General features: G+C 45.4%; 1 protein-coding gene across 1 annotated transcript in view; it reads right to left on the bottom strand.

Moving 5' to 3' along the window:
• Mapkbp1 (mitogen-activated protein kinase binding protein 1) overlaps positions 1–25,169 on the bottom strand; it is a 52,137-nt gene that overhangs the window by 8,560 nt on the left and 18,408 nt on the right. The window contains exons 2-17 of the mRNA XM_028767039.1: positions 19,610–19,701; positions 7,616–7,678; positions 7,331–7,388; positions 6,411–6,581; positions 5,825–5,962; positions 5,450–5,632; positions 4,755–4,915; positions 3,749–3,938; positions 3,079–3,225; positions 2,700–2,875; positions 1,804–1,895; positions 1,409–1,534; positions 1,019–1,089; positions 763–884; positions 266–341; positions 45–156 (exon numbers count right to left, since the gene is read on the bottom strand). Of these exons, the coding sequence (XP_028622872.1) occupies positions 45–156; positions 266–341; positions 763–884; positions 1,019–1,089; positions 1,409–1,534; positions 1,804–1,895; positions 2,700–2,875; positions 3,079–3,225; positions 3,749–3,938; positions 4,755–4,915; positions 5,450–5,632; positions 5,825–5,962; positions 6,411–6,581; positions 7,331–7,388; positions 7,616–7,678; positions 19,610–19,701 (1,978 nt within the window). The remainder of the gene's footprint in view (positions 1–44; positions 157–265; positions 342–762; positions 885–1,018; positions 1,090–1,408; positions 1,535–1,803; positions 1,896–2,699; positions 2,876–3,078; positions 3,226–3,748; positions 3,939–4,754; positions 4,916–5,449; positions 5,633–5,824; positions 5,963–6,410; positions 6,582–7,330; positions 7,389–7,615; positions 7,679–19,609; positions 19,702–25,169) is intronic.

Raw genomic sequence — 25,169 nt, 5'->3', positions numbered from 1 at the left:
GAAGAAAGTACAATTCCAGACAGGGAGGTGGATGCTATACTCACCTGAGTGGCCAAACATGGTGGCCACACACTCGCCTGAGGAGAAGTCAAAAATGGAGAGATTCTTATCAGAACAGCTGGTGGCGATGTAGATCCCTGAGGGGTCTGTCTGCACCTGGGGAAACAGGGGCATGAGAAGAAGAGCGCCACCCCTCCTCAGTAAGTACTGCCCCAAGCCACCCAGAGGCAGGCTGCAGGTCTGCTAGTCCCATTGGGGTGCTCACCTTAATGAGAGTGCCATCTTCACCCTGTGACCCTTTAAACAGCTTTTTCTGCTTCCCACTGCTAATGTTAAAGATCCTGTAAAGGAAGGGACATGTTCACAGCAGCCTGAGGACCAGAGCACAGTCCTATAAGCAGCAGGACTCACTTCCCATTTGTCCTAGGAGCTCACTCGCTCTCACACCAAGGCCTACTCTCTCAGGTGAGGCTTGAAAGTCTGGACAAAAAGGCAGATTTGAGGACTGAGCTGCACAAAGGAATGTGGACTGAAAGTCTGACAAGTGGAGGCCAGCAAAATGGCTCAGAGGGTAAAGGCACTTGCTGCCAGGCCTGATGGCTTAAGTCTGACCTCCAGGACCCATGTCCTGGTGAGAGAAAAACCACTCCTGAAAGTCATCCTGACCCCACATGCTCACCATGGCACATGTACATCTTCTTCTCACAAAATAAACAAAAGTAAAAATGAATTTGTAAAGAAGTCTGAGAAGAGAATGCCCACCGAATATTTCGGTCTTGGCAGCCGATGGCCGTGTACTTCCAGCTGGGTTCCACATCCATGTCATAGAGGGTTGTCTTCCGTACCACGTGATGTGTTCGTGTAAACTGTACTCCTTCTCCAGACTGCAGTAGGGAGCGTATGGGCAGACCACATCCAAATGCATCATCAGGCCACAGGGCTCACATTTCCCTTTACCTTCTGTAACCTGAAAACCCATTCCAACCCTACCCTGCTGGGGGACACCCAGTGCCCTTACCTTCTGTGCAGTTCGGAAGTAAATGCTCTTGTCTGCGCCACAGCTGATCATTCGCACTTGCCCATCACTGGCTGTAGGGGACAGGGACCCAGCTGCTTCTGCCATATGAAGGCAGCCTTTCTCCTGCCTTCCCTTATTTTTCCCAATGGAGCTACTCTATATGGTGGACCAACCAAAGAAAACAGAGTGCATCCCACAAAACCCATGTCCCCCATCTCAGCTCTCAGTCTGGCTCAGGGTTCCCTAGACTGAAAGTCTATATCCACCTGTCTTCCTACCTAGCCTCATGACTCCTGGGTACCTCCCAATCCTTCCCAGCAGACTCTTCTCATAGATATATAGTGAGGTGGTAGGTAGAGGGACAGATAGCTTCAATTGCCCAGTCCCCACCTGCAAACTTGACAGCAGTGATGGAGGATGAATGCTCGTCCAGTGTCTGTTGTAGACTATATTCCCGCCCAGCATCCAGCACGTGGATCAGACGGTCCCGGCTTGCTGATGCTAGCAGTTTCAAACCTGGAGTTGGAAGAACCTCATCAGCTCAAATTAATCTGGCCCTTAACACTGCCCAGAAAGGAGCTCCGAGTGGACAGAGCCTCATATCTCTAAAGCTACATGAACCACAGAAAAGGGACAGAGCTCTTAAAATCCTGCAAATACCAAGTGATCTGAATGAATACAGGACCCAAGGTTATCAGAAGCCAAGGCAGGTATAAGGTAGCACTGGCAGGACAGGAGGGGCTGTGCCAGAGCTAGATCCTGCTGGGGCATGGGCTAGACCTTACCTGTGTCTGGCTTAGAGTACTCCAGGCACAAGATCTCAGAGTCGTGGGCCTCTACTTTCAGCATCTCACTCAGGGACTGCAGCTCATGTACCCTACAAATAAGAGAAGTCATTGCCTGGCTGTGAGAGGAAAGACTTCCTCCTTCTGTTACATCCTCTCCCCACCTTTGAACAAATATTTTTTGTCTTTTTTTTTTTTCAGAGCTGAGGACCGAACCCAGGGCCTTGCCAAGTGAGCTAAATCCCCAACCCCTGAACAAATATCTTTAAGCTTAAAGAAAAATTACAAACAGTACAGGTATTCTATATTTCCCTTGCCCAGTTTTTAACTAACATGCATAACAAGAGCACATTATCAGAGCCAGGGCATTTACATACTATTAACTAGATATCTTATTAACATGTCATCATTTTTTCTGTATGTCCTTACTTGATCCAGGATCTTAAAGAGTGCAAACAGCATTTAACTATCACTCTTCTTTAGTTTCCTGTAGTCTGTGATAGTTTTCCATCCTTCCTTCCTTTCTATTACCCTGACATTTTTGAAGAACATAGACAGTTACTCTGTTGTATGTACCTCATTTGCACCTCTCATTAGTGAACTGAGTTATATGCATTTTTTTGCAACGATGCCACAGAAACAATATTATGTCCTTTTTAGAACCCCATATCTTGGGCTTCCTCATGCTGATACGTGGCTGATAGCTGTGCTACTCGTCTGAGATGGCCTTTTCAGAGCTCACTACTGTAAGCTCATTCTTTCCATTTTACAAAGAAATATTTTTGCTTCTGAGGTTTTAGGGGGAGACAAACCCTCCTAAAGCACTGTCCTTAAAGATCTAACTACCAAAGTCACCATGAGAGGCAGTCAGTACCTAGTGCAGAACTTAACCTTACCTAAGTGTCCCCATGCGGTCTCCTGAAGCTAGGTGTTGTCCATTGGGGCTGATACACACGGAACGGATGCCTACTCGGGGGTCCATCAGGGACCCATCAGCTTTGTCTCCTCCAGGCAGCTCAGTGTCTAACAAAGCCTGAGTGTTCCCGTCCACATAGATGATCTTAATGAGATCCTGGTGGGAAAGGTGAAAAGAGACAGCTCAGGCAGTCCCACAAGATGGCTGCAAGCACAGAGGGATGCTGGGTAAAATCAACCCTTGGCTCATAGAGTCCAACCAAATAAAAGCTGAATGATCAAGATTGGAAGAGTCAGTTCCTGAAAACAAGGTCAAAATCTATAAGCATGGGGGCACTAAGTATGAAATGGGAGGCTCACATTGCTGAGGATGTTATGGTGCAGGGTAGAGCCATGTACCCCAGAGCTCTCTGTGTTCCACAGGCGGATGGTGTTGTCTGAGGAGCAAGTAATAAAGGAACTGGGGGGAAGACAGGCCTGATTACTGTCCTTGATCTCAGGGTAGACCTGAAGGGACAGAGGGAAAGAATTAGACTTTCATTTTGGGGGCATTTTTGTTTACTCAAGAAGATGGAAAGGAGAATGAAATCTAAGGCAGAATGCTAAGACTTAGCTGTTTGTCTGACATTTAGTAAGGAAACAAGGTATTACTGTCATATACACACACGGTAAGAAAAAGCCAATGATCCAAGCTCCCCCTGTGTGCCATAATGACTCAAGTACATTATTTCATTTCATTGTGAGAACAATTGAGAAAGTTTGGTACATCATTTTACAGTTAAGGAATCTGAGGCTTAGTCAGGCTTAGTAACTTGTTCAAGATCCCTGAACCTAGTTAAGGCAAAACTCAGGCTAGGCAGAGACACACAAGAAGAAGGCTGAGATGCATGGACACTAACATTCACACTCAAGCTCCAGAGTCTATGACAGGGAAGCCATTGAAAGCAGGGAGGCAGGAACCTAGGGCTGTACTTGGTGTTCTCTACTTTCTACTCTCACAAGAGTATTCCAGTAAACCCAGCTCACGTACCTCCACACTCCAGACACAGGAAGAATGATACAGAGCTGAGTACACCTTCCCGACTTTCTTGGGGTCCCTCACATCCCAAACATAGATGCTGTGATCGTTGTATACACAAGATAGCCACTGATTAGTTGGATCAAAGGTCAAGGCAATGGTGTCTGGGTACTTTGCATTGGCCCCTCCAGAAAAGAGGCGACTGTGGGAGAGACGACAGAAAGTTACCACAAAGGAAGGAATGGAGCACGGGACACTATCTCTAGTTCTATAGACATGGAAGTAGAACTGAGAATTTAAAAGCAGTCCCTAGAGATGCCAAGCAGGAGCTCACCCAACACCAGCTACTGAGCAGTGTTCTCCAGAGGAATGGTAACAAATTCATACACCAATTCTGTGGTTACAATGGAGCACAACAAAATCTAGACAGTTCTATGAGTATTTCTACACAGAGATCAAAAAAAGACTACCATATAAACTTCAAAAATAGGGCTTGGGATATAGCTCAGTCTAACAAGCAAGGCCCTGGGTACTGTCTCTAGCACCTCAAAATCTCTTCTTCTTCCTCCACTTCCTCCTCCTCATCTTCTACTTCTTCTACTAAGGATACTTGCCAAACCATAAAAATGATTACATATCACCCTTTCCCTTCTAACATGATTGGTGACTGTATCTTTCAGTGTCTTTACCATAGCACACTTTATCTTTCTGGTGCTTACAGATTATCAAGATGCCCAATTGTAAACTTGAACCCATTTCCTTACATTAACCAATCAAAAGACTTCAATCCCTTGAGTCATTCTTAAAACCACCTAAGATGTGCCCAGGTTTATTACAGCTCCCCCAGCACTTACTAAGACATCCATGGCCCTCTGTGCTATTTACTCTCCTTGATTCTGACAAGTACCAAGAAACCCAGATCTCTCTGTCTACAAAGAGGATCTTTGGGCATCTTCATTCTGTTCCCTGAAGAATTGACTGAAGCCCTGAATGGGACAGTGGGCCCCATACAGCTTACCTGGCCTCAGTGATGCTGGCAATGTCTGTTCCCAAGGCATGGGGTCTGGGTAGAGTACTGAGGAAGTGCAGGTTGGAAGGATTGAAAAGGCGTACAGTGCCATCAGCACAGCCACAGAAGATGTATTCTTGGCTTACGGAGATGCAGTGGGCCACAGTAGTCTGTGGGTAGAGTACCTCAGGTAAGTAAAGGCCACCTTCCTATTTAGCTTGGTTTAATCCTTCCCAAGCCCTTAGCAACACTCACTCACAAAAGGAGAGCCAGACTAAGGTCAGGGTAGCCCCTCAGTTGTCATCTAGACATGCCCTCCCTCCAGCAGCAGTCAGTTCGAGGGCCTATAACCCTGCATATTTGGGAGGTGTGGTAAAAATCGGGGGACTTTTCTAGGCATCAGAAGGACCAAGGTTTGAAGGTAGAAAATCCCCAATGAGGAGAAAGCAACAGCTTGGGGAAGAGAAGGCCTAGAAGCACTTACTGTGAAGCTGTCTGTGTTCTGAGCAGAAGAGGAAAGCAGGGAAGAGAGGTGAGAAAGAGCAAGAGGAGGCGGTTATGCAGATCACTGGGACTGCCCTTCGTCTTCTCCTGCAGTCCCCTTCAGCATGCACGAAGGCCCAGCCCGGGTCTACAGCCCCAAGGTCAGTTTTCCCCTGGTTCGAGACAAGGCCAGACCCTGTTCTGGAGCCAGAGTTACTTACTCTTAGCTCCACCCATTTGTCCAGAAGCCTGCGATCGCTGAACTCGCACAGTAGCCCCGACGACGTGATACAGAAAGTGCTATCAGACTTTTTCCCTCGGCCACAGGCCACATCAGTGAACAGGTTGTTCCGCAGCTCCCCCAGCAGCCCTGAGCGGCCCAGCAGTGGCACAGTGGCATTAACCTGTGGAGACACACCACTACATCCATCTAGCCTTGGAAATGAGGTGTTCAGAGAGAGGGCAAGCATAAAGTCCTGTGTTCTCTGAGACTCCTCAGCCCAAGCAGATCAGGTCCATACAGAACCTGTGACGGTTAAGCAAGCCAAAGGCAACTAGCTGGAGCACTGTCCAGAGTAGGTCATCTCAATTCTCACCTTTGAGGTCTTACTGTCATCCAGGTACCAGAATTTGATGTGCCGGTTGCCTGCAGTGACAAAGTAGCTGCAGTCTTCAGAAAAGGACACTGCTGTTACCCGACTAGATACTTTGTTGGAGGCCACTACAATGTTTTTCTGGAGGAAAAGTCAAAGGAAGAATCAAAGCTCTGCCTGTTGGAGATAAGAAGGTATCTGAGAATGGACAAGAGCTAGCAATAATTTCTACTTCAAAAAAACCCCACAAAAATAAAAACAAGCACAAACAAAACAACAACAACAGAAAGAATGAAAGAAAAAAATAAAACTTTTCCTTTCTGGTATTTACTGGTCAGAAAACAAAACAACAACAACAAAAACCGAACCTCTTTTCTAAAGGAATTCAAAGGTTTAATTCCTCAGATGTTCAGGAAAACCCTATGGCAACAACCTTGCTACCCAGTTACTATTTTGTACTTCAAATACTACTCAAGGATGAGCTGGAGAAAGTAGAGTAAATGAGGTTGCTCAGGTCAGCAGTTTCCTGCCTCCCGGCTGACGTAGGAACCCTCACGAGGATGCTAAGGCCATCACCCAGCCCACTCACCTTCCAGGCCCACACGTTGACAATCATGTCATGCTGGTAACCCACAGACACAATGTACTTGGCACTCGGGGAGAAAGCCACACATGCCACACCATACTTATGCTCTTGTAGCTCTGCCACCTGGCTACGTTCAGCCACATCCCAAACTCGCACGGCAGGCATGTGCCCACTCTGCAGGGAAGCAAAACCGTGAGTGAGAACTGTGGAAGGTGTGATGTGCAGCCTCCTTAATCTCCCACCCCCTCAGCTTTAAACACTGTTTCTCCAACGGTTCCTGTTCAACAGGAGAGAGAGCAAGAAAAAGACGTAGAAAAAAGATCTGAGGTCGCCAGTGTCAGCAGAGACTAGCCCTTGCCTTTGTATCTGGTCAAAGCTCCTTGAATGATTCTAGTAAGCAGCAGCAAGGCCTATTCTAGGAAGCAGCAGCAGACACCTACCATCTCCTTGTAAATCCAAGGGCTGTGTTCCTAGTGTGCCCAGCAGGGGGCATCTGAACATAGGAATAGTTTAGGATGGTGGTTTTCAAAATGTGTCCTTAACTACCCCACATTGTTAGAAGCTCTTGTAGGAAGGAGGCAAGAGATGACTTTAGTGTGTAAAGCATGTGACACAACCCTCATGACCTGACTGATATCTCCATGTCCCCTCTCACATAAATAAATGAATTATTGTTTTAGCTTTACTTTTCAAAGGAGGTTATAGAATCAAACAACTTTGGGGTAGGAGTCCAGCTATGAGCACTTTGAAAAGCCCTCCCAGGGAGTCTGATCACACTAAAGCTTAAGGACACTATTTGGACACTGCAGAAACCAGGGTGTCAATCCATAAAGCCAAAGTGACAGCACCCTAGCTGGACACAGGACTGTGGTGAGGGCAGGGTGTCCATCAGCCACAGTATTGCCACCCTGTTCTTCACTTACCTCTCCAGTAACCAAGTACTTGCCATCAGGGGAAAAGGCAAGGGCAGTAATGGTTTTCCTAGAAGAGACAGGGCAGGCTTGGTTGGACCTAGTAGACTGTGCCCCCTTCCCACATTTCCCTTGCTCCATCCTTCCTGCATATATTCCAAAGGCAACACCAACAAACTCAAGAGTATATGTACACTTCCCTATCTGGCCTCAGGGCCAAGCCAGGTCCCAAACCCCCAGGGCCTCAGGCCCCTGGCCACAGTCACCTCACAGCCCCTTGAAGCCAACCCCACACACCTGGAACTGTTGAGGATGTGATGCTGTTTGTGCTTCCGGGGGTTGAAGAGGACGACCACACACCTAAGGAGATGAGTGAACTGTCAGGCTGAGCTTCTAATCATAGCTTCCTTGAGAGCCCACTGAGACTTCACAGGTCAATCTAGCTTGGAGTCTCCACCCAAAAGGGCCTATTAGCAGATTCACGTAGTCAAAAAGCTCTCCATGGAAGCCTACTCATCAGGACCCTGATTGTCAGTCCCATCTCTGATCATATCCCCAAAGGACAGCAAAGACAGAGGTCTTCCCTTTGAAAACATCCCAAGGAATGAATACAAGATGGAAGGGTTAATGTGATTTGATCAGCTCAGGCCTCAACTTGCAACTGGTTCTCAGGCTTAGAGCCACATGTCTTGATAACTGTTATAGATGGTATGCTTCTATCTACTGAATAAGAAAGAATACTCTGGCTATGCTAGGGCTAGAACTGTAAGGAGGCCTAATAAAGCTGAAGGTGGAGGGAGCAGAGATACATTGAGAGGACCTTGGGAATGACTTGCGAAGGCTGCAGAGCTTCCTACTGAGCCAAAGGATCCCTAGCTTCAGGGCCTAAGCAGGGCTTTTTGGTCACTAGAACAAGACAAGTAAAGGTTTGCCCCAGTTCACAAAAAAGGGCTGAAGACAACTTTTCCTTGAAGGGGACAAGGCTTCCAGATGGGATCGAATCCAGACAGACTGTTCAGAGCAGCTCTGGGGAGGGAAGCTGAACGGTAGGAATCAGCAGCAATAAGCTAGAGGTCAAGGTCCAGACAGCGTTCTCAGCAGGCTCCTTGGATATGAGCAGGCGCTAGGCCTGTTGTCCAGCTGTCTAACCTCTTACCATTGGAATAGCAGACCAGAGCAAGCCTGGAGGCTGCCATACCATAGAGTAGAAGAAGAAAAAGCACAGACTGCAGTGGAAAACTAGGTAGAGGTGCATATTGATAATTAGTACTTAGCATCTCAGGCTCAGTAAACTAATCCAATATACAGAGCCCACATATTCTCCCAGAGATGCTAGACCTTTGATAGGACCAAACACATCCAGAACAGAAGTCTTGGGTCCCATCATCACTAACTACCCTACCAGCTGTCCCTCAATGGTTTTCTTACTCTTACCCCTGTCCCCACTTTTTCCTTATCCCTTTGCCCTATTCCTCTTTTCACTTCTTACCTCAAGTTCTAATCTCCCAAGTCTCCCTTTAAAATGCCATGATCAGAAGGGTCTTAAATATGACAAAAGCCATGTTTAGGGGCACACCTGTCATACCAGCATTTGGCAGGCTGAAGAATCAAGTTTTGATTCTTCAAATGTGCAATGTACAATATATTGAGTTCAAAGCTAGATTGGGCTACAAAGTAAAACCTTGTTCTAAAAACAGGAAACATGAAAAAACTAAGGGCTCTGGAAAGTTTGTATCCTATCTCTTCCGAACAGGTTTATAAAAGTACACATCAGTTACAATTCAAATGCTATTCACTGTGTATAGAACAATATCCTCTAGGGCTGTCATCATCTGCTTAGAACCCAGGAAGTTTTCTGTGGCTGTTGTTTTCTTCTCCTTCTAATCTATGCTGACCTGTGAAGAGCCCTCGACAGGCTCAGCTCTAGCAAAGGTGGCTAGTCTGACAAGTTATGGGCCACTAGCTTCCTGACTAGAAAGGGATGAACAAGCGCAAAGGGCTTCCACTCTCTGCGACAGACTTCCTCTAACTGCAGTGGTGACACAATGATCAGCTACAGTCCAAATGCAGAACAATTTGATATTGAAGTCCCTGCCTGTGAGTGTTCCCTAAAGCCTGTCACCCTAAAGCAGCATGGTGGCCTTTAACCTGTTGTGGTGGCATACATGTATAATCCCAGCACTTGGGAGGTGTAGGCAGGAGGGCCAGGAGTTCAGTCATCTTCAGCTACATAGTGGGTTTTCGATCAGCCTGGGCTGTATACAATCTGGTTAAAAACAAAACAACAAAACCTTTTGAGTCTTCATGGAATACAATTTCTTCAGTTTCCTCTATCTCCTAAGTTCAAGTTCACACAACACTGTGTGTTTGTGTGTGTGAATGTGTGTATGTGTGTGAGTGTGCATTGTGTGTGTGGGGGTAGGTGGGTATACACAATACAGGCAGAAAGATGACTGGCTACAGGTAGATGAGCAAACCCTACTCCACCTCCTTTTTCTTCCCTTGTCTCACATAATATAAGAAATTTTCTGGCATGGCATGGATGGAAACAAACAGAGTGAGGCCTTTATACTTTTTACCCACATTTACTCAGACTGGAAACTAACCCCTCAGAGAGAAAAGGCACATATGTATTTCCCTATGGAAGAGCTGTGCCATGTCCTTCCAAGTAAACAAGAGGGCCTACTCTCAAATAGCCTCAAAGAGCCTTTGGTCCTCTCTTTGGTCTTCTTAGTAAATTTACAGCAGGCAATTAGTCAGCTAGGGAGAGGAGGGTGGAGCACAGCTGGCATCAGTCATTGGCCCTTCACTTCCAATGTCCGTGCCCAGCAGGGTAAGCCCTTGTAGCAATAGTCACTGAAATCATCAACATAAAGACTGCTGTGTTGGGCTGGCCCAACAGGCTGACTCCTGTAACTTAGAACTTGAGGGCGCAGAGAGATTGCTCATCTTTACAGAGTGAAGGTAAGGCCTCGGTCCCTTAGGGCCTCAGTTTAGGAGAGTCATGCTGTGGAACACCAGTGCCAGGAAGGGCCAAGCCCTCGGCATTCCCATTCCTGCACAGGTCCAGGCTTGCTTTCTTCTCACAGGAGCCATCTCCTACCACTCTCCATCCTCCAGAGTCAAAGCCAAAGGAAAATCTGGACGAGCCATGAGTAACACATACATGGGCAGCACATACATGGGCAGGCCCAGGCGGTTCAACCAGAAACAATGTGTCTTCAGATTCTTTTCAGGCTAAGTGAAATCAAAAGGGCCACAGGAGGCACAATGAAAGTTCTTCCATGACTCAATGCCAGCCTCTAGCCTTTAGTAACTGTCACTCCTCACATTCTTTACTGCACTTTACCACCATCGCTGACACCTTCTCCAAAGCATGTAGCAACTTACCATCTTTCACATACTACACTTTGTGAGGAGGGCCTAGCACTACACCTCTAGCTCAGCAGAGAGTCTGTGTTTGGATGTTGTTTACTGTTAAGTCCCCAGCCCCAGGAAGACTGGCACTCAGGATTTTTGGAAGGTATAAATAAAGCTTTAAGTCATTAATAAACCAGGCATGGTGGTATATGCCTATATTCTCAGCACTCAGAACATGGAGACAGGAGGATCAGGGTTACATAGTGAGTTTGAGGCCAGTGTGGAACACATGAGAGCCTGAGGAAGGAAGGATAGATGGAAGGAAGGAAGGAAAGAAGGAAAGAGAGAGAGAAAGAGAAAGAAAGAAAGAAAGAAAAAAGAAAGAAAGAAAAGAAAGGAAAGAAAGAAAGAAAGAAAGAAAGAAAGAAAGAAAGAAAGAAAGAAAACACAAACTTTAAATCACTCTGCAAGACCTCCCAACCCAGCTGAAAATCCTGTGAGATCTAGAGCTATGACCTAGAGCTACAGGCCAGGCCCATAGTTCCCCCATGTTACAGCCATAACTCACTCACTGATGCCCAAGGGCAATGCAGAGGTAGAAAGATGAAGATCACTGTGGTCAGGTAGATCTGTCTGATAATATACTGTATGGCCTTGAACTTGTTTATTTACTTTCGAAAAACCTTGGTCTCCTGATCCGTAAAGCAGAAGGAACATCTGCCTCACAGAACCCTGTATAGACACCAACAGCATGACGTCCACTGTGGCCTTTATTGTCACCTTCCCAGGCTTTCCTAGAACTATACTGACATACTTTTTGGCATGCCTATGAGTTTCCAAAATGGTTTAACTGAGGAGGGCAGACTCACCCTGAGTATAGGTGGCACAAAACCACAAGCTGAGGTCCTGAGTTGAATAAAAAGGAGAAAGGAAGCTGAGCAGGAGCCTCATCTCTCTGGTGCAATGTGCACAGCTGCTCCTCCGCTGCAGCTGCTGCGACTTCCCTGCCATGGTGGGCTTCAGCTTCAACCAAACTAAGCCCAAAATAAGCTTCCTTCTTTAAGTTGCTTTTATCGGGATTCTGTCACAGCAACAAGAAGAGTGCCTGTTGAAGTCATTGTTCTATGGTGGTGAAGAGATACCATGACCAAGGCTACTCTTATAAAAGAAAGCATGTCACTAGGGCTTGTTTACAGTTTCAGAGTTGGTCCATCATCATCATGGCAGGGAACATGGCACTGAGGAAATAGTGAGAGCTGCATCCTGATCCACAGGCAGAGAGAGACTGGGCCTCAAAGCCCACCCAAAATGGCACACTTCCTCCAACAAGGCCACACCTCCTAATCCTCTCAAACAGTTCCACTCCCTGGTGACTAAGCATTCAAATATATGAGGCTGTGGAAGCCATTCATAGCACCACAGTAGCCAATAAAGCAAATTGGGACAAGGAGTTGTTATGATGAAACTTGAATGGCTCATAAGGCCTTTGGAACTGGTCAGCCTGAGGAATGTGGAAGAGTGTATAGAGCTGTAGGCTAGAGAAGCCCTATTTGCTGTAAGCAGAGCTTATTAGACCAGTCTGGTGGGAGTTCGGAAGATCAAAACACTGAGAGAAATATGTCGGTCATGGCCTAGCTCATGAGGTTTCTTTCTTTCTTTTTTGTTTTTTTAAAGAATTATTTATTTATTTTATGTATATAAGTACACTGTAGCTGTGTTCAGACATACCAGAAGAGGGTATCAGATCTTATTACAGATAGTTGTGAGCCACCATGTGGTTGATGGGAATTGAACTCAGGACCTCTGGAAGAGCAGCCAGTGCTCTTAACCTCTGAACCATCTCTCCAGCCAACTCATGAGGTTTCAAGGGGAATGAGCACTGTCTCAAAAACTGGGCTAGACTATTTGTGCTACATTTTGGCAAAGAATCTAGCTTCACTTTGCTCAAATCCTAAGAACTTGATTGCACCTGAATTCAAAAGTAATGGACTAGTTTGTCTTGCAGAAGAATTTCAAGACATGCTAATATTCAGGCTGTGTCAGGTTTACTGCTCACTGCTCTGATCCAGATCTGCAGTGAAAGAGAAAAGCAAATAAGGTAGAAAGGTGTGGAAAATGTATAGTTTGGCAAAAAAGGAACTTGAGAGAGTTTAAGTTGTGGTTGCAGAGAAAACAGCTAAAATGGCTACAGAATGTCCTGCTGTGTGTGGAACACTAGCAAAGGAACCGAAGGGAAAGACCTTACCCACTAAAGGACCAGTAACAGTGCAAATAATGGAAAACCATTTTCCCAGGGTGAGCCTCTAGGGCACCCAGAGGATGTTGCAGCTGTGCTGGGAGGCCTGGGCAAGTTATATCTCACATTAGTAGAAGAACCTGGCAGCACAGCCCCTCTGGTCTTGGGTGTACAGGCATGAACAAAAGATGCAAAGGTGAGTAGGCCGTGGAGGCTTTCACCAAGGTTCCAGAAAGCCATTAAGGGAAGCAATGTATGGCAGTGCTAGGGGTCCTGAAAAGAGACCACTGTGTGATCTGGGAAAATGAAGCCTAAATTCTAATGAACAGCCTAGGTTACTGGAGATGCCAAGGCTAAGTGATATCCACCAGACATGGAGTGAAAGTGAGCCCTCAGAATCTGTGTGTACTGCAGGCAGCAGAGCTCAAGAGATGAAGCTGCCCAAGAGACTCCATCAGGAGGCCCCCAGGCTGAGGCCCACAGGCTGAGGCTCTCCAGTGTTTGGTGTTTGCGTTTTGGTCTTGCTGTGAGGTCTATACTTTGTCTGTTCCCACCCTTCCATTTTGCAACAGGAATGTTTGTTCTGTGCCCTTTTTTATTGGAAGTATGAAAATTGTTTTATTTTAAAGGGGCTCATAGTTAAGAGATAGCCTTGAGTCTAACAATGGACTTTGGATTTCTGAAGAGTATTAAATCTGTTAAAGATTATGGGATGTTTGGAGATAGACTAAACGTATTTTTGAAGTCTGAGATGAAAACGAGATTTGAGGTGTCCTGGTGGAATGTTATTTAAATGACATGTTTGGGTGATAAGATGATAAGAGGTAGAGTTGTGATGGTTTATCTTGTCAACTTGACAGGTTTAGAATCACCACAGTAACAGGCAATGAATGCCCCTTAGAGTAACTATGAGGATGTTTCCAAAAAGGTTTAATAAGGAGAGGAAGCCTACCCTGAATGTAGATAGCACTGTGTCATGGGCTTGAGCCCCAGACTAAAGGAGAAAACAAGCCACTGCCAGCATCCATCTGGCTGTGTGTAACTGCAGACACAATGTATCCTGCCACCTCATGACCCTGTCTGTTTTGGACTGTACTCTCAAATATGAGCCAAAACAAACCCTGACATTGCTTTGCCAGGTATTTTATTTTAACAATAACAAAAGTAACTAATACAGTTACTTGACAATCTTTTGGAAGGGTAACAAGGAAAAGGCCACCAGGAGGTTAGCTTTTGTGACAGGAAGTTCCTATGTATAGCATCCAACACAACATTTTCTACAAACCAATGAGTTCTAGTGTCATCCAGAAGCTGAATTATAGACTATCCTGCCATTCTGCTTCCAAAACAGGACTCTTATAGCTTTAGTTATTCTAAGAGAGAGAGAGGCTGATGTGTTATCTAGAGAGTCCTCTTGAGACGCCTAGAATTCAGTGTCTTCCAGTAATGTCTGTTTATGGGACATTTACAACCCCTTCCTCAAAAACATGAGAAAACATGCTTTTGAAACATGAAAAAAGGCTAAATGTTAACTCTATGACGTGCATGGCCAGTGGACAGAGCTATCTCCCCGGCAACTCCACAGACATTTCTTTTCCCAACAAGAGGCAAATCCTTGTAAGCAGCACGATTTAAAAACCAGGTCATAACAAGGTTTTCTGAGCTTCCAGCTTCTCACTCATTCTAGATTAGCTACTAGCTGATTGGTTCCTCTAATGAAATACCTCCTCTCTTTCTTAGAAGTTCTGCCCTTGACACGTCCTCCACTAGGAACACGTCAGCATCAAATCTCATACACTGCTATCTTCTGTCATGCTAGTATCAGTCCAGGTACTCCTCACTGAGCCCTGACCGCACAATTAATTTTTTCCATTTTATTTTTTAATTTAACATGTATGAATATTTGTCTGAATGTATGCATATGCACCACATGCCTACTTGGAACCTGCAGGGGCCAGAAGAGGGCACTGGACTCCCTGGAACTGGAAGTACAGACAGTTGTGAGCCACTATGCAGGTGCTAGGAACAAAACCCAGGTCCTTTACAAGAGCAGCCGTGCTGTTAATCTCCAGCCCCCAACAACCCAATCTAATGCTACCATCCTTTTTCACTCCTGGTTAGATGTACTGTCTCTTCCATCAGCCTGACTGTTCAGAGTACCTACACTCTCTGATCTTCCCTTGCTCACTAATTTATTTGCACGCTTATTGTCTGCTCACCCTCCTACTCCTAAACACCACAATATCAATGACCCGTCTCTCCTGTTTACTACTATATCCCTGGTGTCTAAATGGAGTAGGTTGTTTAATAAACTGCTGACCAAATGAACAAATATGTCAGTCAGCAAACTGCTATAGGAAGAACTAAGAGCCCTGTTTTGAAGTTAAAAATATACAACAGAAGGTAAAATAAGACGATACTAGTGAGTACCTGTCCCTGTATATAATTCCATCAGGTATCAAGTTCAAAGATCTGTTTCTCAGGCCCACCAAGTCTCTCCACTGACAAACACCACATGCAACTCAGTGTCTCAGAGACTAAGGATGAGTATGGTCTTTCAATGCAGCTTTACAGTTTAGAAGAAAATTCTGTGGCTTCCCACCTGTCCATTTGATAATAATGGGATATCAGCATAAATTCCAATATGGGCACACTCAGGAAAAGAGTTTCCCTCTTTTCTCCACTGAAAAAGCAAGACACTTCCTCTTACTGCTATAAAGGCCCAGTCTCTTCCATCTTCCTATCCCAGGGATTGAAAAGCAGCTCTGTTCAGAGCTCTCATCAGTTATGCTGGCAGTGCACGCAGGGTCGAGGTGTGGGAGGGCAAGGCTGACCAGCCCAAGGAGACAAAGGAACTAAGAAGTCAGCTAGGGGAAAAAAAGACCAGCTTGGGCTGGAGAGATGGCTTAGCGGTTAAGAGCACTGACTGCTCTTCTACAGGTCATGAGTACAAATCCCAGCAACCACATGGTGGCTCACAACCATCTGCAATGAGATCTGATGCCCTCATATGGGTGTCTGGAGACAGTTACAGTGTACTCACATATAATAAATAAATAAATAATCTAAAAAAATTTTTTTAGCCGGGCAGTGGTGGCGCACGCCTTTAATCCCAGCACTTGGGAGGCAGAGGCAGGCGGATTTCTGAGTTCGAGGCCAGCCTGGTCTACAGAGTGAGTTCCAGGACAGCCAGGGCTACACAGAGAAACCTTGTCTCAAAAAAAAAAAAAAATTTAAAAATTTTAAAAATTAAAAAAAAAGACCAGCTCAACTAAGAGGGTTCAACCAAACTAGGTCCCTCAAAGAGAGTGCATGAGGACTGCATTGGCATCCTAAGGTGGAGGGTGTGATGGGTAATATTGTCAACTGGACAAGATATAATCATAATCTATAATCTATAGGAGACAATATCTATAATAGTGTAGGAGACAAAACTCTATGGGTGTCTGTGAGGGAGTTTCTAAACTAGGTTAGTTGACATTCTAAGACATGCCCTAATTGTGGGCAGTGCCATTCTGTTGGCTGGGGGCCAAATTAAACACAAAGGAGAAAGCAAGCTGGGCACCAGCATCCACCTCTCTGCGCCCAACCATGGGTGCTGTGTGACTGGTGGCCTCATGCTCTTGCTGCCATGCTTTGAGAAGGAAGGGGGAATTGTTTTGGCTTATAGTTCGAGGGTACCCTTAAGCCATTCTTGTGACATATTTTGTCACAGCAAGGAGAAAGTAACTAAGACAGGAAGCTTCAAGTAAGACAGGTGAGGGTGGGCTTCCTGCGGGACAACAATAGCTAAGGAAAAGCTCTGTAGAAGAGAAAGAAGATCCACTAAAACTGACAGGTCTTGGGCCAGAGACCATGTTCACTCAGATCCCACCCACCTCTACCTGACTGACACATGTGCTGACCACCCCCTTCACTGTGCTGTTTCATTTCCTCTCAGAAAATGTTGTTTTGATTTGATAGCTGCTACTAGGCCTCTGGGAGGATTTCAAATTTTGTTTTTCTTCTTGTTTCTAGGATACCTGAGCTGGCTCCCACAGTGAGAGCAGCAGGAACAAGTGTGGGGGCTGAGGGTGGTGTTAGGCAAAGGAGGGAGGAGAAAAGCCCGCTTGGGCTCAAGCAGACTTTAGTAGACCTCATGTACCCTAGGAGTACAACAGAGAGCAGCCACTGGCAAAGAGAGAAACCAACATCCCAAGAAAGCCACAGCTCAGTGAACTGCTCTGGAGTATTGCCCAGGGTTACTCTGGAAATCTCCTAGGAGACCCTGTACCAGAAGGAGGATTCACAGACAGCACACTGGGCTGCAAATGCCTATAAAGATAAGCACATACTCAAAGGCTCTAGGCCTGGCACAGAAGTATGTGGAAGGAGAGAGTGGGTCAGAATTTCAAACTTGCCAAGGCCTTGACTGAGGGCTCAGCATACCAGAAGCATACCCCAGCTTTTCTGCACAGCCTATATGTAGCCCCAGCCCTACTTCCATCAAGAAGGGACTTTCAGGTAGGAGCAGGCACAGAGTAAATGGAATTCCTTTGAGGTAGGTAGCACTGGGTTATTTAGCAGAGAAGGCCTTTTATCAAGTTGCTTCTGGAGGGGAAAAGGAGGCCTGTCCAGTCTTTGCCAGGCTAAGCAACAGTAGCAACCACAGAGCCCTGACTATTGGCACCAAACACCATCAGACACCCCCACCCCCACCCCCACCCCAGAACACCAGAGACATCCTACTCAGAACTCAGGGGCAGAAGTCTCCTTGGCATAGACTAATCTGTCCATAAACTATCCTCAAGTGTCAAGTAGATAGTTTAGAGAAAGAGCAGAAAATATGGCTTTTCCCCACTCCATGCCATTTAAGAGTCAGAACTCTGGCTGGGCATGGTGGTGCACACATTTAAATCCCAGCATTTGGGAGGAAGAGGCAGTTGGATCTCTGTGAGTTCAAGGCCAGCCTGGTTTATAAAGAAAATTCCAGGACAGCCAGGGCCATTAACAGAGACAGAGATACCCTGTCTCAAAAAGCCAACAAAAAAAAAGAAAGGAAGGAAGGAAGGAAGAGAGAGAGAAAGAGAGAGAGAGAGAGAGAGAGAAAAGAAAGGAAGGAAAGAAAAGAAAAGAAAAGGAAAGAAAAGAAAAAGCCAGAGCTCTGTAGTCAGGCTACTTGGACTTGAACTGCAATAAAGACAATGGCAATGTGATTTTGAACAAACTGCTTTACCTTGAATATCAGTTTTCTTCCCTAAACTATGGAGTCGATAACAGTACAACCTCAAGCTCCTATGCTCAAGTGCTACCCTGCTACAGCCTCTCAAGCACTTAGTACTCCAGAGCATTGCACCTGACTGACTACATGCAGCTTCTGAAGTTGACTGTGGTGGCGGCTGCAGACTCTAGACAATTACTGAAGTTCATGAGTTGGATATTTATTTTGCTAGGAATCAAAACTAAGACCTTGAGACTAGTCAAACTAGTCACTAGCTGTAGTGCTGCCCGTGAGCACTACAGCAGCCCTGAGTTAGAGGTTTTAAATATTTGGTGTCATATCACAATAAAGCCATTAAAAATTACTAGAAGGTAGTTATTAAAGATGGTGCTGGGGGTAGGCCAGAGTTGCAGGGGGTAAGGGATCTGTCTATGGATCAGAAGATGGTACTGAGACTGGAGAGATGGTTCAGCAGTTAGATGTACTGGCTGCTCTTCCAAAGGACCAGGATTTGATTCCCAACACCTATATGGCACCTCACAAGCATCTGGAACTCCAGTCCCAGGGAATCTGTTGCTTTCCTCTGGCATTCATGGGCATGAGCCTCACACATGGTCCACAGAGTGTAGGCAGAACAATCATATACATAAAATTTTTTAAAAAGTTTTTAAGAAGATGGTGTTGGGAATCTTGTACAAAAAAATTTTATAAATTTGTATGTGTGGAAAGGTAGGCATGACCAAATATCAATGCAGGATGCAGCAAGAACAATACCCAATAAAGAATTTTTACTTAGACTGCATTTTCTCCACAGAAATGGCATCAAAACAATGACCTAGATGTTTCTCTTACAAAAACCTCCTGTCCACCTCAACTGGATCATTGATCATTGATCATACATTGATCATAAGTCACACTCTTCTCCTCAAGGCTCAGGGATCATCACAGAAGAGAGTGGGAAGACTATAAGATCCAGGGGCCATACCTTTATTCAATGGAACTTTCTGGATATGGCATGACAATTGCACCTAAGAACACACTATAGTTGTGACTGCATTCACAGTAAGCTCAAGCTGGTCAAAATCCTAACAGGGGTGGGGTGGGGAGGGGGTAGAAGTGGGGAGGGGTGAAAGTCCCACATCTAACCAAGGAGCTGCTGGCACCTGACAGCTGCTGGGAGAGGGAGAGTGGTCGTTCTTGAATGGTGTGACCCTGGTAGAGTGACCACATCCAAGGACAAGCCCATACCCAAGAGCAGTTGGGCAACACAAATTTGACTTGATGGGTCTTTAAAAAGAGAGAGGGGGAGAGAGGAAGGGGTGGGGAGAGAAAGTACAAAGTTAAACGAGTAGGAAGGTGGAATGGATATGGGAATAGTAGGGAAAGGGAGTGAATATGATCAAAATATATTATATGAAATTATCAAAGAATAAAATGTTACTAAAAAATAAAAAATATGCTTTTCACGCAGCAAGATCTCCTGAAAGGCACTTACCCAGCTGGGTAGGCAACTAAGCCAGATCGGGGATCACAAGCAAGTCCTCTGCCTCCAGATACTGTTACTCCCAGTACCTTCTCCAAGGTTACCTGTTAGAGCAAGACAGAGAAGTGATTCCTTACAGACCATAGGGTTACAGTTACAGTAGGGTTAGAGGGAGGTGCTAATGACTCCTACATCCTCTGTAGCACTATTTTCCTACAATCTTATTCAGTCTGTGACTTCTTCAGACTTTGTTCTGACCAAAATCCTCTTGGCCATATGAGAAAATGCCAGTAGTGAGTGCCACCTACATTTAATATGCTCCACCTGCTGTTATCATGGGAAAGAAAACATGGGTTAAAGTACAGGTTTATGACCAAAGAGGAACAAGAATTCTTCCAATGCAAGAAGGCACTAACTGTAGGATAGAGACTGGGATCTGGGGTCTATGATACTGATAAGAGGTCACTTGCCTTCAGGCCTTCAAAGGCCACTGTGATCTCTCTACTAAGAGCCAGAAGAATGTTAGGTATCAATTAGGTAACTCGGACATCCTTGATCTTTGCATCCCATCAAAGGACTCCACCTCCCTGAGTCTGCCAGTTAAAAGTCTAGGAGCCTAGGAGGCCTAAGGAAGGGCTTACTGCTGTGTTTTGCGAATCACAGATGCTCACAGTACTCTGATTATTGTTATTAAGCCACAACTCCCACAGAGATGAAAGGGAAGCCTGTGTAAACGCCAGGAGAGTCCGAGAAGACATGACACATGAGACATTCCTCACCTTCATCAGCAGTGTTGCTGTCCCACATTGTCTGCAGGCCACAAACCCCTCACTAGACTAACCTCAAATTAACTGACTAGTCTTTCTGTGGATGAGGTCAGGTGAGACCCACACTGCCCTAAAACCTCATACTTGTTACTCCATGGCACTCCTTGTCACACAGTGTTTCTGGTAAATCCAGCTCTAGTTCCCTCCAGGGCTGTCTGTACTTCCTGCCTGAGCCTTCCCTCAGGGATGTCCTTGTTCCTCCTTGATTTAGGGCAAGGAGCCCATATAGACAGAATGTACTCTCCTATGACAACTTTGACCTGGAGATTCCTGGAGGGCCAAAGAGTGGTATAAACCACATATAGGGCCAGAAAGAGTCTACTGTGACAGACCAGTGTCTAGAGTGGGGAGCCCACAATCAACTGGGATAGTTTTGGGTGTGTCTTCTCTTACTGCCCTCCAAACAGAAAAGAATTGAAAGTGCTCCAGAGGTCCGGTTTAGGTCCTCTGACCACACACATATGTATATACACAACTAGATACAACAGTAATGACAGCAAAAACCGAAACCTCAAAGGCTATTGAATTAGCTGGGAAAGTAACCCTTCTGAGGGATATGGACCAGGAACTGCAGCATGTGCTTACACACCACTGGTTTAGTTGCAGTGCACCAGCCTAAGCTGTTCACTTATCCACTGCCCAGTGCCCAGCTGCACCACTAAACCTAATGTTAGCCTGCCCATGCTAGACATTCTGGACAGCCAGCCTGAATCTCTGCCTTGTTCCATTCTTTTTCTCAGTCTAAGGCTTCATTGGTTCCAGACACCTGGTACTGACTACAGAGTGCAAGCTCACCCTCTGGAGACTACTGCCTTTAATTATCCCAGATCAGGATATTGACACTGAGCCTTTAATCGTACCAGAGAAAAAGGTGTTCAGAAACATTGCTATTGTACTTACTGCCTAAGACAGAGATTTGCGGGGGGCGGGGGGATCTGAAGCCACTATGTCCCATGTGGAATACAGAGGTCATCAAACCAAAAACAGTAAGCTACAGACCTCCAGTTCTCTTCACACCAATATAATTCAAAGCAAATCCTTTAGATTCAAATGTATACAATCCTTTACCCCCCCCATCACTCAGTGTTGGTCCCAAAGACCAAGTCTGCTAGTTCTCAGCTGCCCCTCCCTCTCAAAGGAATGTGAGTAGGTGTTCTGTGGGTACAGAATCCAGTTCTATAGAGAATCTTGAAACTAGTTTGCAATTTTCAACAAGACAAAGCAGAAAGATTTGGTTTGGTTTATACACACTCTAAAGACTAGTTTTTAAGGAATATTTTTTAATATGATCTAGTCACAGTAAGAAACATGCTTTATATTGTGACCCAGCATGTACATACATGTATGTATATAGGCAAACAAAACTGAAGTATAATTCTCATAAAATAACACATAATTGCAGTATATGCTCTAATATACTCTGGTATATTCCTTTTACTTTCTAGCCATATCCACTCTGTCCACCTCATGACCTACAAATGTGCTGGGAGATTAAGCATGGGAAACCACACACTTCTTCCTGCCACGCTAAGGCCCAGGCCCAAATCACGGCAATCTTTAGGTTTTGTCACTTTCCTCTCGGCTCTGCGCAAGAGGAACATACTTCCTGGCTAAGAAAATCCCACAAGCAGAAGTCTGCAAGGGCTAAAATCTTGGCTTATTTTCAAAGGATTTACGGGTTTGGTCTTTTTTTCTTCTTCTGGCTTTGAAAATAGTCATCCAAGGGAGGGGGGAGCAGTTTCCTTTGGCTCTCAGAAGAGGAGGAGCAAAGGAAAACATTCAGGGGCATCAGCTGGTTTTTATTTTATGTTCTTAACTCAAACCAGCTTCCTGTTTGCAGGGAAGTTTGGGCTGAGCTCCACTCTCAAAGGGTCTGAGAGTCCCTAGCTCTTCTGAAGCCTGTAGCAGCTAGGCTCATTCTGCAACACTCCAACACAAAGGACTTAGCAAATGACTCTCCCCACTGATAATGTTTTCCCTGTCCTCTCTTTAAAAGGTAGTAGAGGTTCCCTCTGCTCTACAAAGTGGAGAAAAGCCTGGACACGAATGTTAAACACACCAAGTGCCATCAGCTGTGTGCAGGAGTGAACCTGCCCCAGCTCATCAACATTGATATATGCACAGCTTTTCCCACAGCCAGTACGACACTGGGAGCCCTGCCTCAGCAGTGGGAGGACTTTAACATGGCAGTCAGTCCAGGACTCTCCCAATTCTCAGGGATTCTGCAATATTTACTAGGGCACCAATAAGTTCTAGTGCCTACCATCTCTCAACTGGAATATGACTATAACTCCCAAATATTCTCCCAGCTTTAGGCCTGCCTGCTACAATCTTTTCAACATGGCAGGCCACAATGATTCTTGTAAACATAAATCCTTCCAATGGCTCCTATCTCCCGTAGAGTTCAAATCCAAACATTTGACTTAAACTTGGAAAGGCCTAAATCATCCAGCCTCTGGCCATTTCTCTGAGATCATTTCCTATACTCTCTTTGCTGCCTCTACCCAGCCACCTCCACCTTTACCTCAGGCTCCACAGGCACCTTAAGCAAACTCTAGTGTCCTCCTTTGCATCTGCTGTTCCATGGATTCAACAGTCCTTCCCTTAGCTATGCTCACAGTGACTTTAGTCAGGCCTTTGCTCAGAGGCTGTCTGCTCAGAAAGGCCATTCAGGCCTCTCTGGGTCACTTGGCCTTTACTCGGCTGGACTATCTTCACAGCGTGCACAGCGGTAAGATGATATCTCATCCCACATGCTTCCCTATCAGGAGCCCTCAAGGACGGAACGCAGAGTTCTATCATTTATTTATGTATCCTAAGCACTTAAAAAAGACTAATTTATTTTTATGTGTAAGAGTGCTTGTATGCATGGATGTATGTGTACAACAAGTGTGCCTGAGAAGAGCAGAAGAAAGCATCAGATCCTTGGAACTGGAGTTACAGACAATTGTGAGTCTCCTTGTGGGTACTGGGAACTAAACCTAGGTCCTCTACAAGATCAGCATGTGTTCTTAAGCACTGAGTCACCTCTCCATCCCCATCTGCGGCACTAAATCACACCTCCCACATGACATGATGATGAACCTACTACTATTATACTGTCAGGTAAAGAGAGTATTGAGGGGCCCTTCTAAAATCATGTTTCTGCCCATAGATTAGAGTAGCCCTTAGACCTCTTAAGGGGCATTTCTTTGTATACTGGATGGTCGATTAACTCAGAACTATCCAGGCATGGTTGTGCATGCCTTTGATCCCAGCACTTATGAGGCAGGGGCAGGTAGATCTCTGAGAGTTTGAAGACAACTTGTTCTACATAGAGATTCCTAAGACAGCCAGGGTTACACAGAAAGACCCTGTCTCAAAGATAAATAAAATAAAAAGGGAAAGAAAAAGGAGAGGAAAAAAGAAACCACAACTAGTAAAAGTACAGATGAGCACCCGTGGAGCTCTCAACTACAAATAGGCCCTCTAACATCACGCATACTTGCCAAGGCCCAGGGACCATCAGGAAAACAGGATGCAAAGATTTTTAAGAGTCAAAGGCTGGGGAGGATCAGAGCAAAACGATGCCTCCTGGACATAACAGGACCACTGTGCTCGTGGACTCAAGGCAGCTGTGGGGGCCTGTGTAAGACCTGTGACGATCAAGCCAGTCAGTCAGCACTGCGACTGTGACGTGTGGGAGGGAGCGCGGCAGGCAGTGGCTGAGATGGGAGGGACAGTCAAGCTTGTTTGGGGGATTTTGTTTTGTTTTATTTTGTTGAGATAGGGTGTTTCTACATAGCTCTGGCTGTCCTAGAATTCACAATGTAGACCAGGCTGACCTCAAACTCAGAGATGCTGGCCTTCCTCTGCCTCCTAGTATGAATTTTCTTTAAGGAAGGTTCATGACATTCCAGTAGATGGCCCCACACCCAACAAGTATGTGAGCACCACAAAATTGACTCTATGGGCTATTAAAAACTGGAGGGGTGGAGAAATGGAGGATGTCTATGGGAGGAGTTAGGGGGAGGAGCAGGAGGGGAAGAGAAAACGAGAGATTTGATAGATTGATGAGTCATGGAAAAGCAAAAAAAAAAAAGTAAAAAAAAAACTCTCCCAAACCAGGGTATATTTCAGTTAATAGAGTTGTGCTGGTTAATATTCTCCTAGTTGTGCTGGTTGGCTAGTTTTCTGTTTTGTTTTATGTCAACAAGTAAAAAGCCTCTATCATACTGTCTGTAGGCTAGTATGTTAGGCATTTTCTTGAGTGATGACCAATGTTGAAGTGCCCAGCCCACTATGGATGGTACCATCCCCAGGCAGGTGGCCCTGCATAGTATAGAAAGCAAACTGAGCAAACCATGAGGAGCAAGCCAGTGAGCAGAGTTCCTCCATGGCCTCTGCTTATGTTCCTGCCTCTGACTCCCCTCTGTGACAGACTATAACTGAAAGTGAACTAAAACCCAACCCAGGCTGATGAGGAGACTTAATGGGTAAAAGAATGAGCTGCTAACCCTAGTAACTTGACTTTAATCCCTGGGACCCACATGGTTGAAGGTGAGAACATAGTCCAGCAAGTTGCCATGTGTGTGACCTTCATATATGAAGGCAAAAATATCTATATAGACAAAATTATATTTATATATATATATGTTTATATATATATATTAAAATACATTTGAAATATATATATTTAATATATATATTACACACACACACACACACACACACACACACACACACACACACACACAACTATTTCC

Source organism: Grammomys surdaster, unplaced genomic scaffold, assembly GCF_004785775.1.
Source record: "Grammomys surdaster isolate TR1022 unplaced genomic scaffold, NIH_TR_1.0 170, whole genome shotgun sequence".
Taxonomy (NCBI): Eukaryota; Metazoa; Chordata; class Mammalia; order Rodentia; family Muridae; genus Grammomys; species Grammomys surdaster.
The sequence above is the reverse complement of the archived record's forward strand: the minus strand, read 5'-3'. Positions and strand labels throughout refer to the sequence as shown.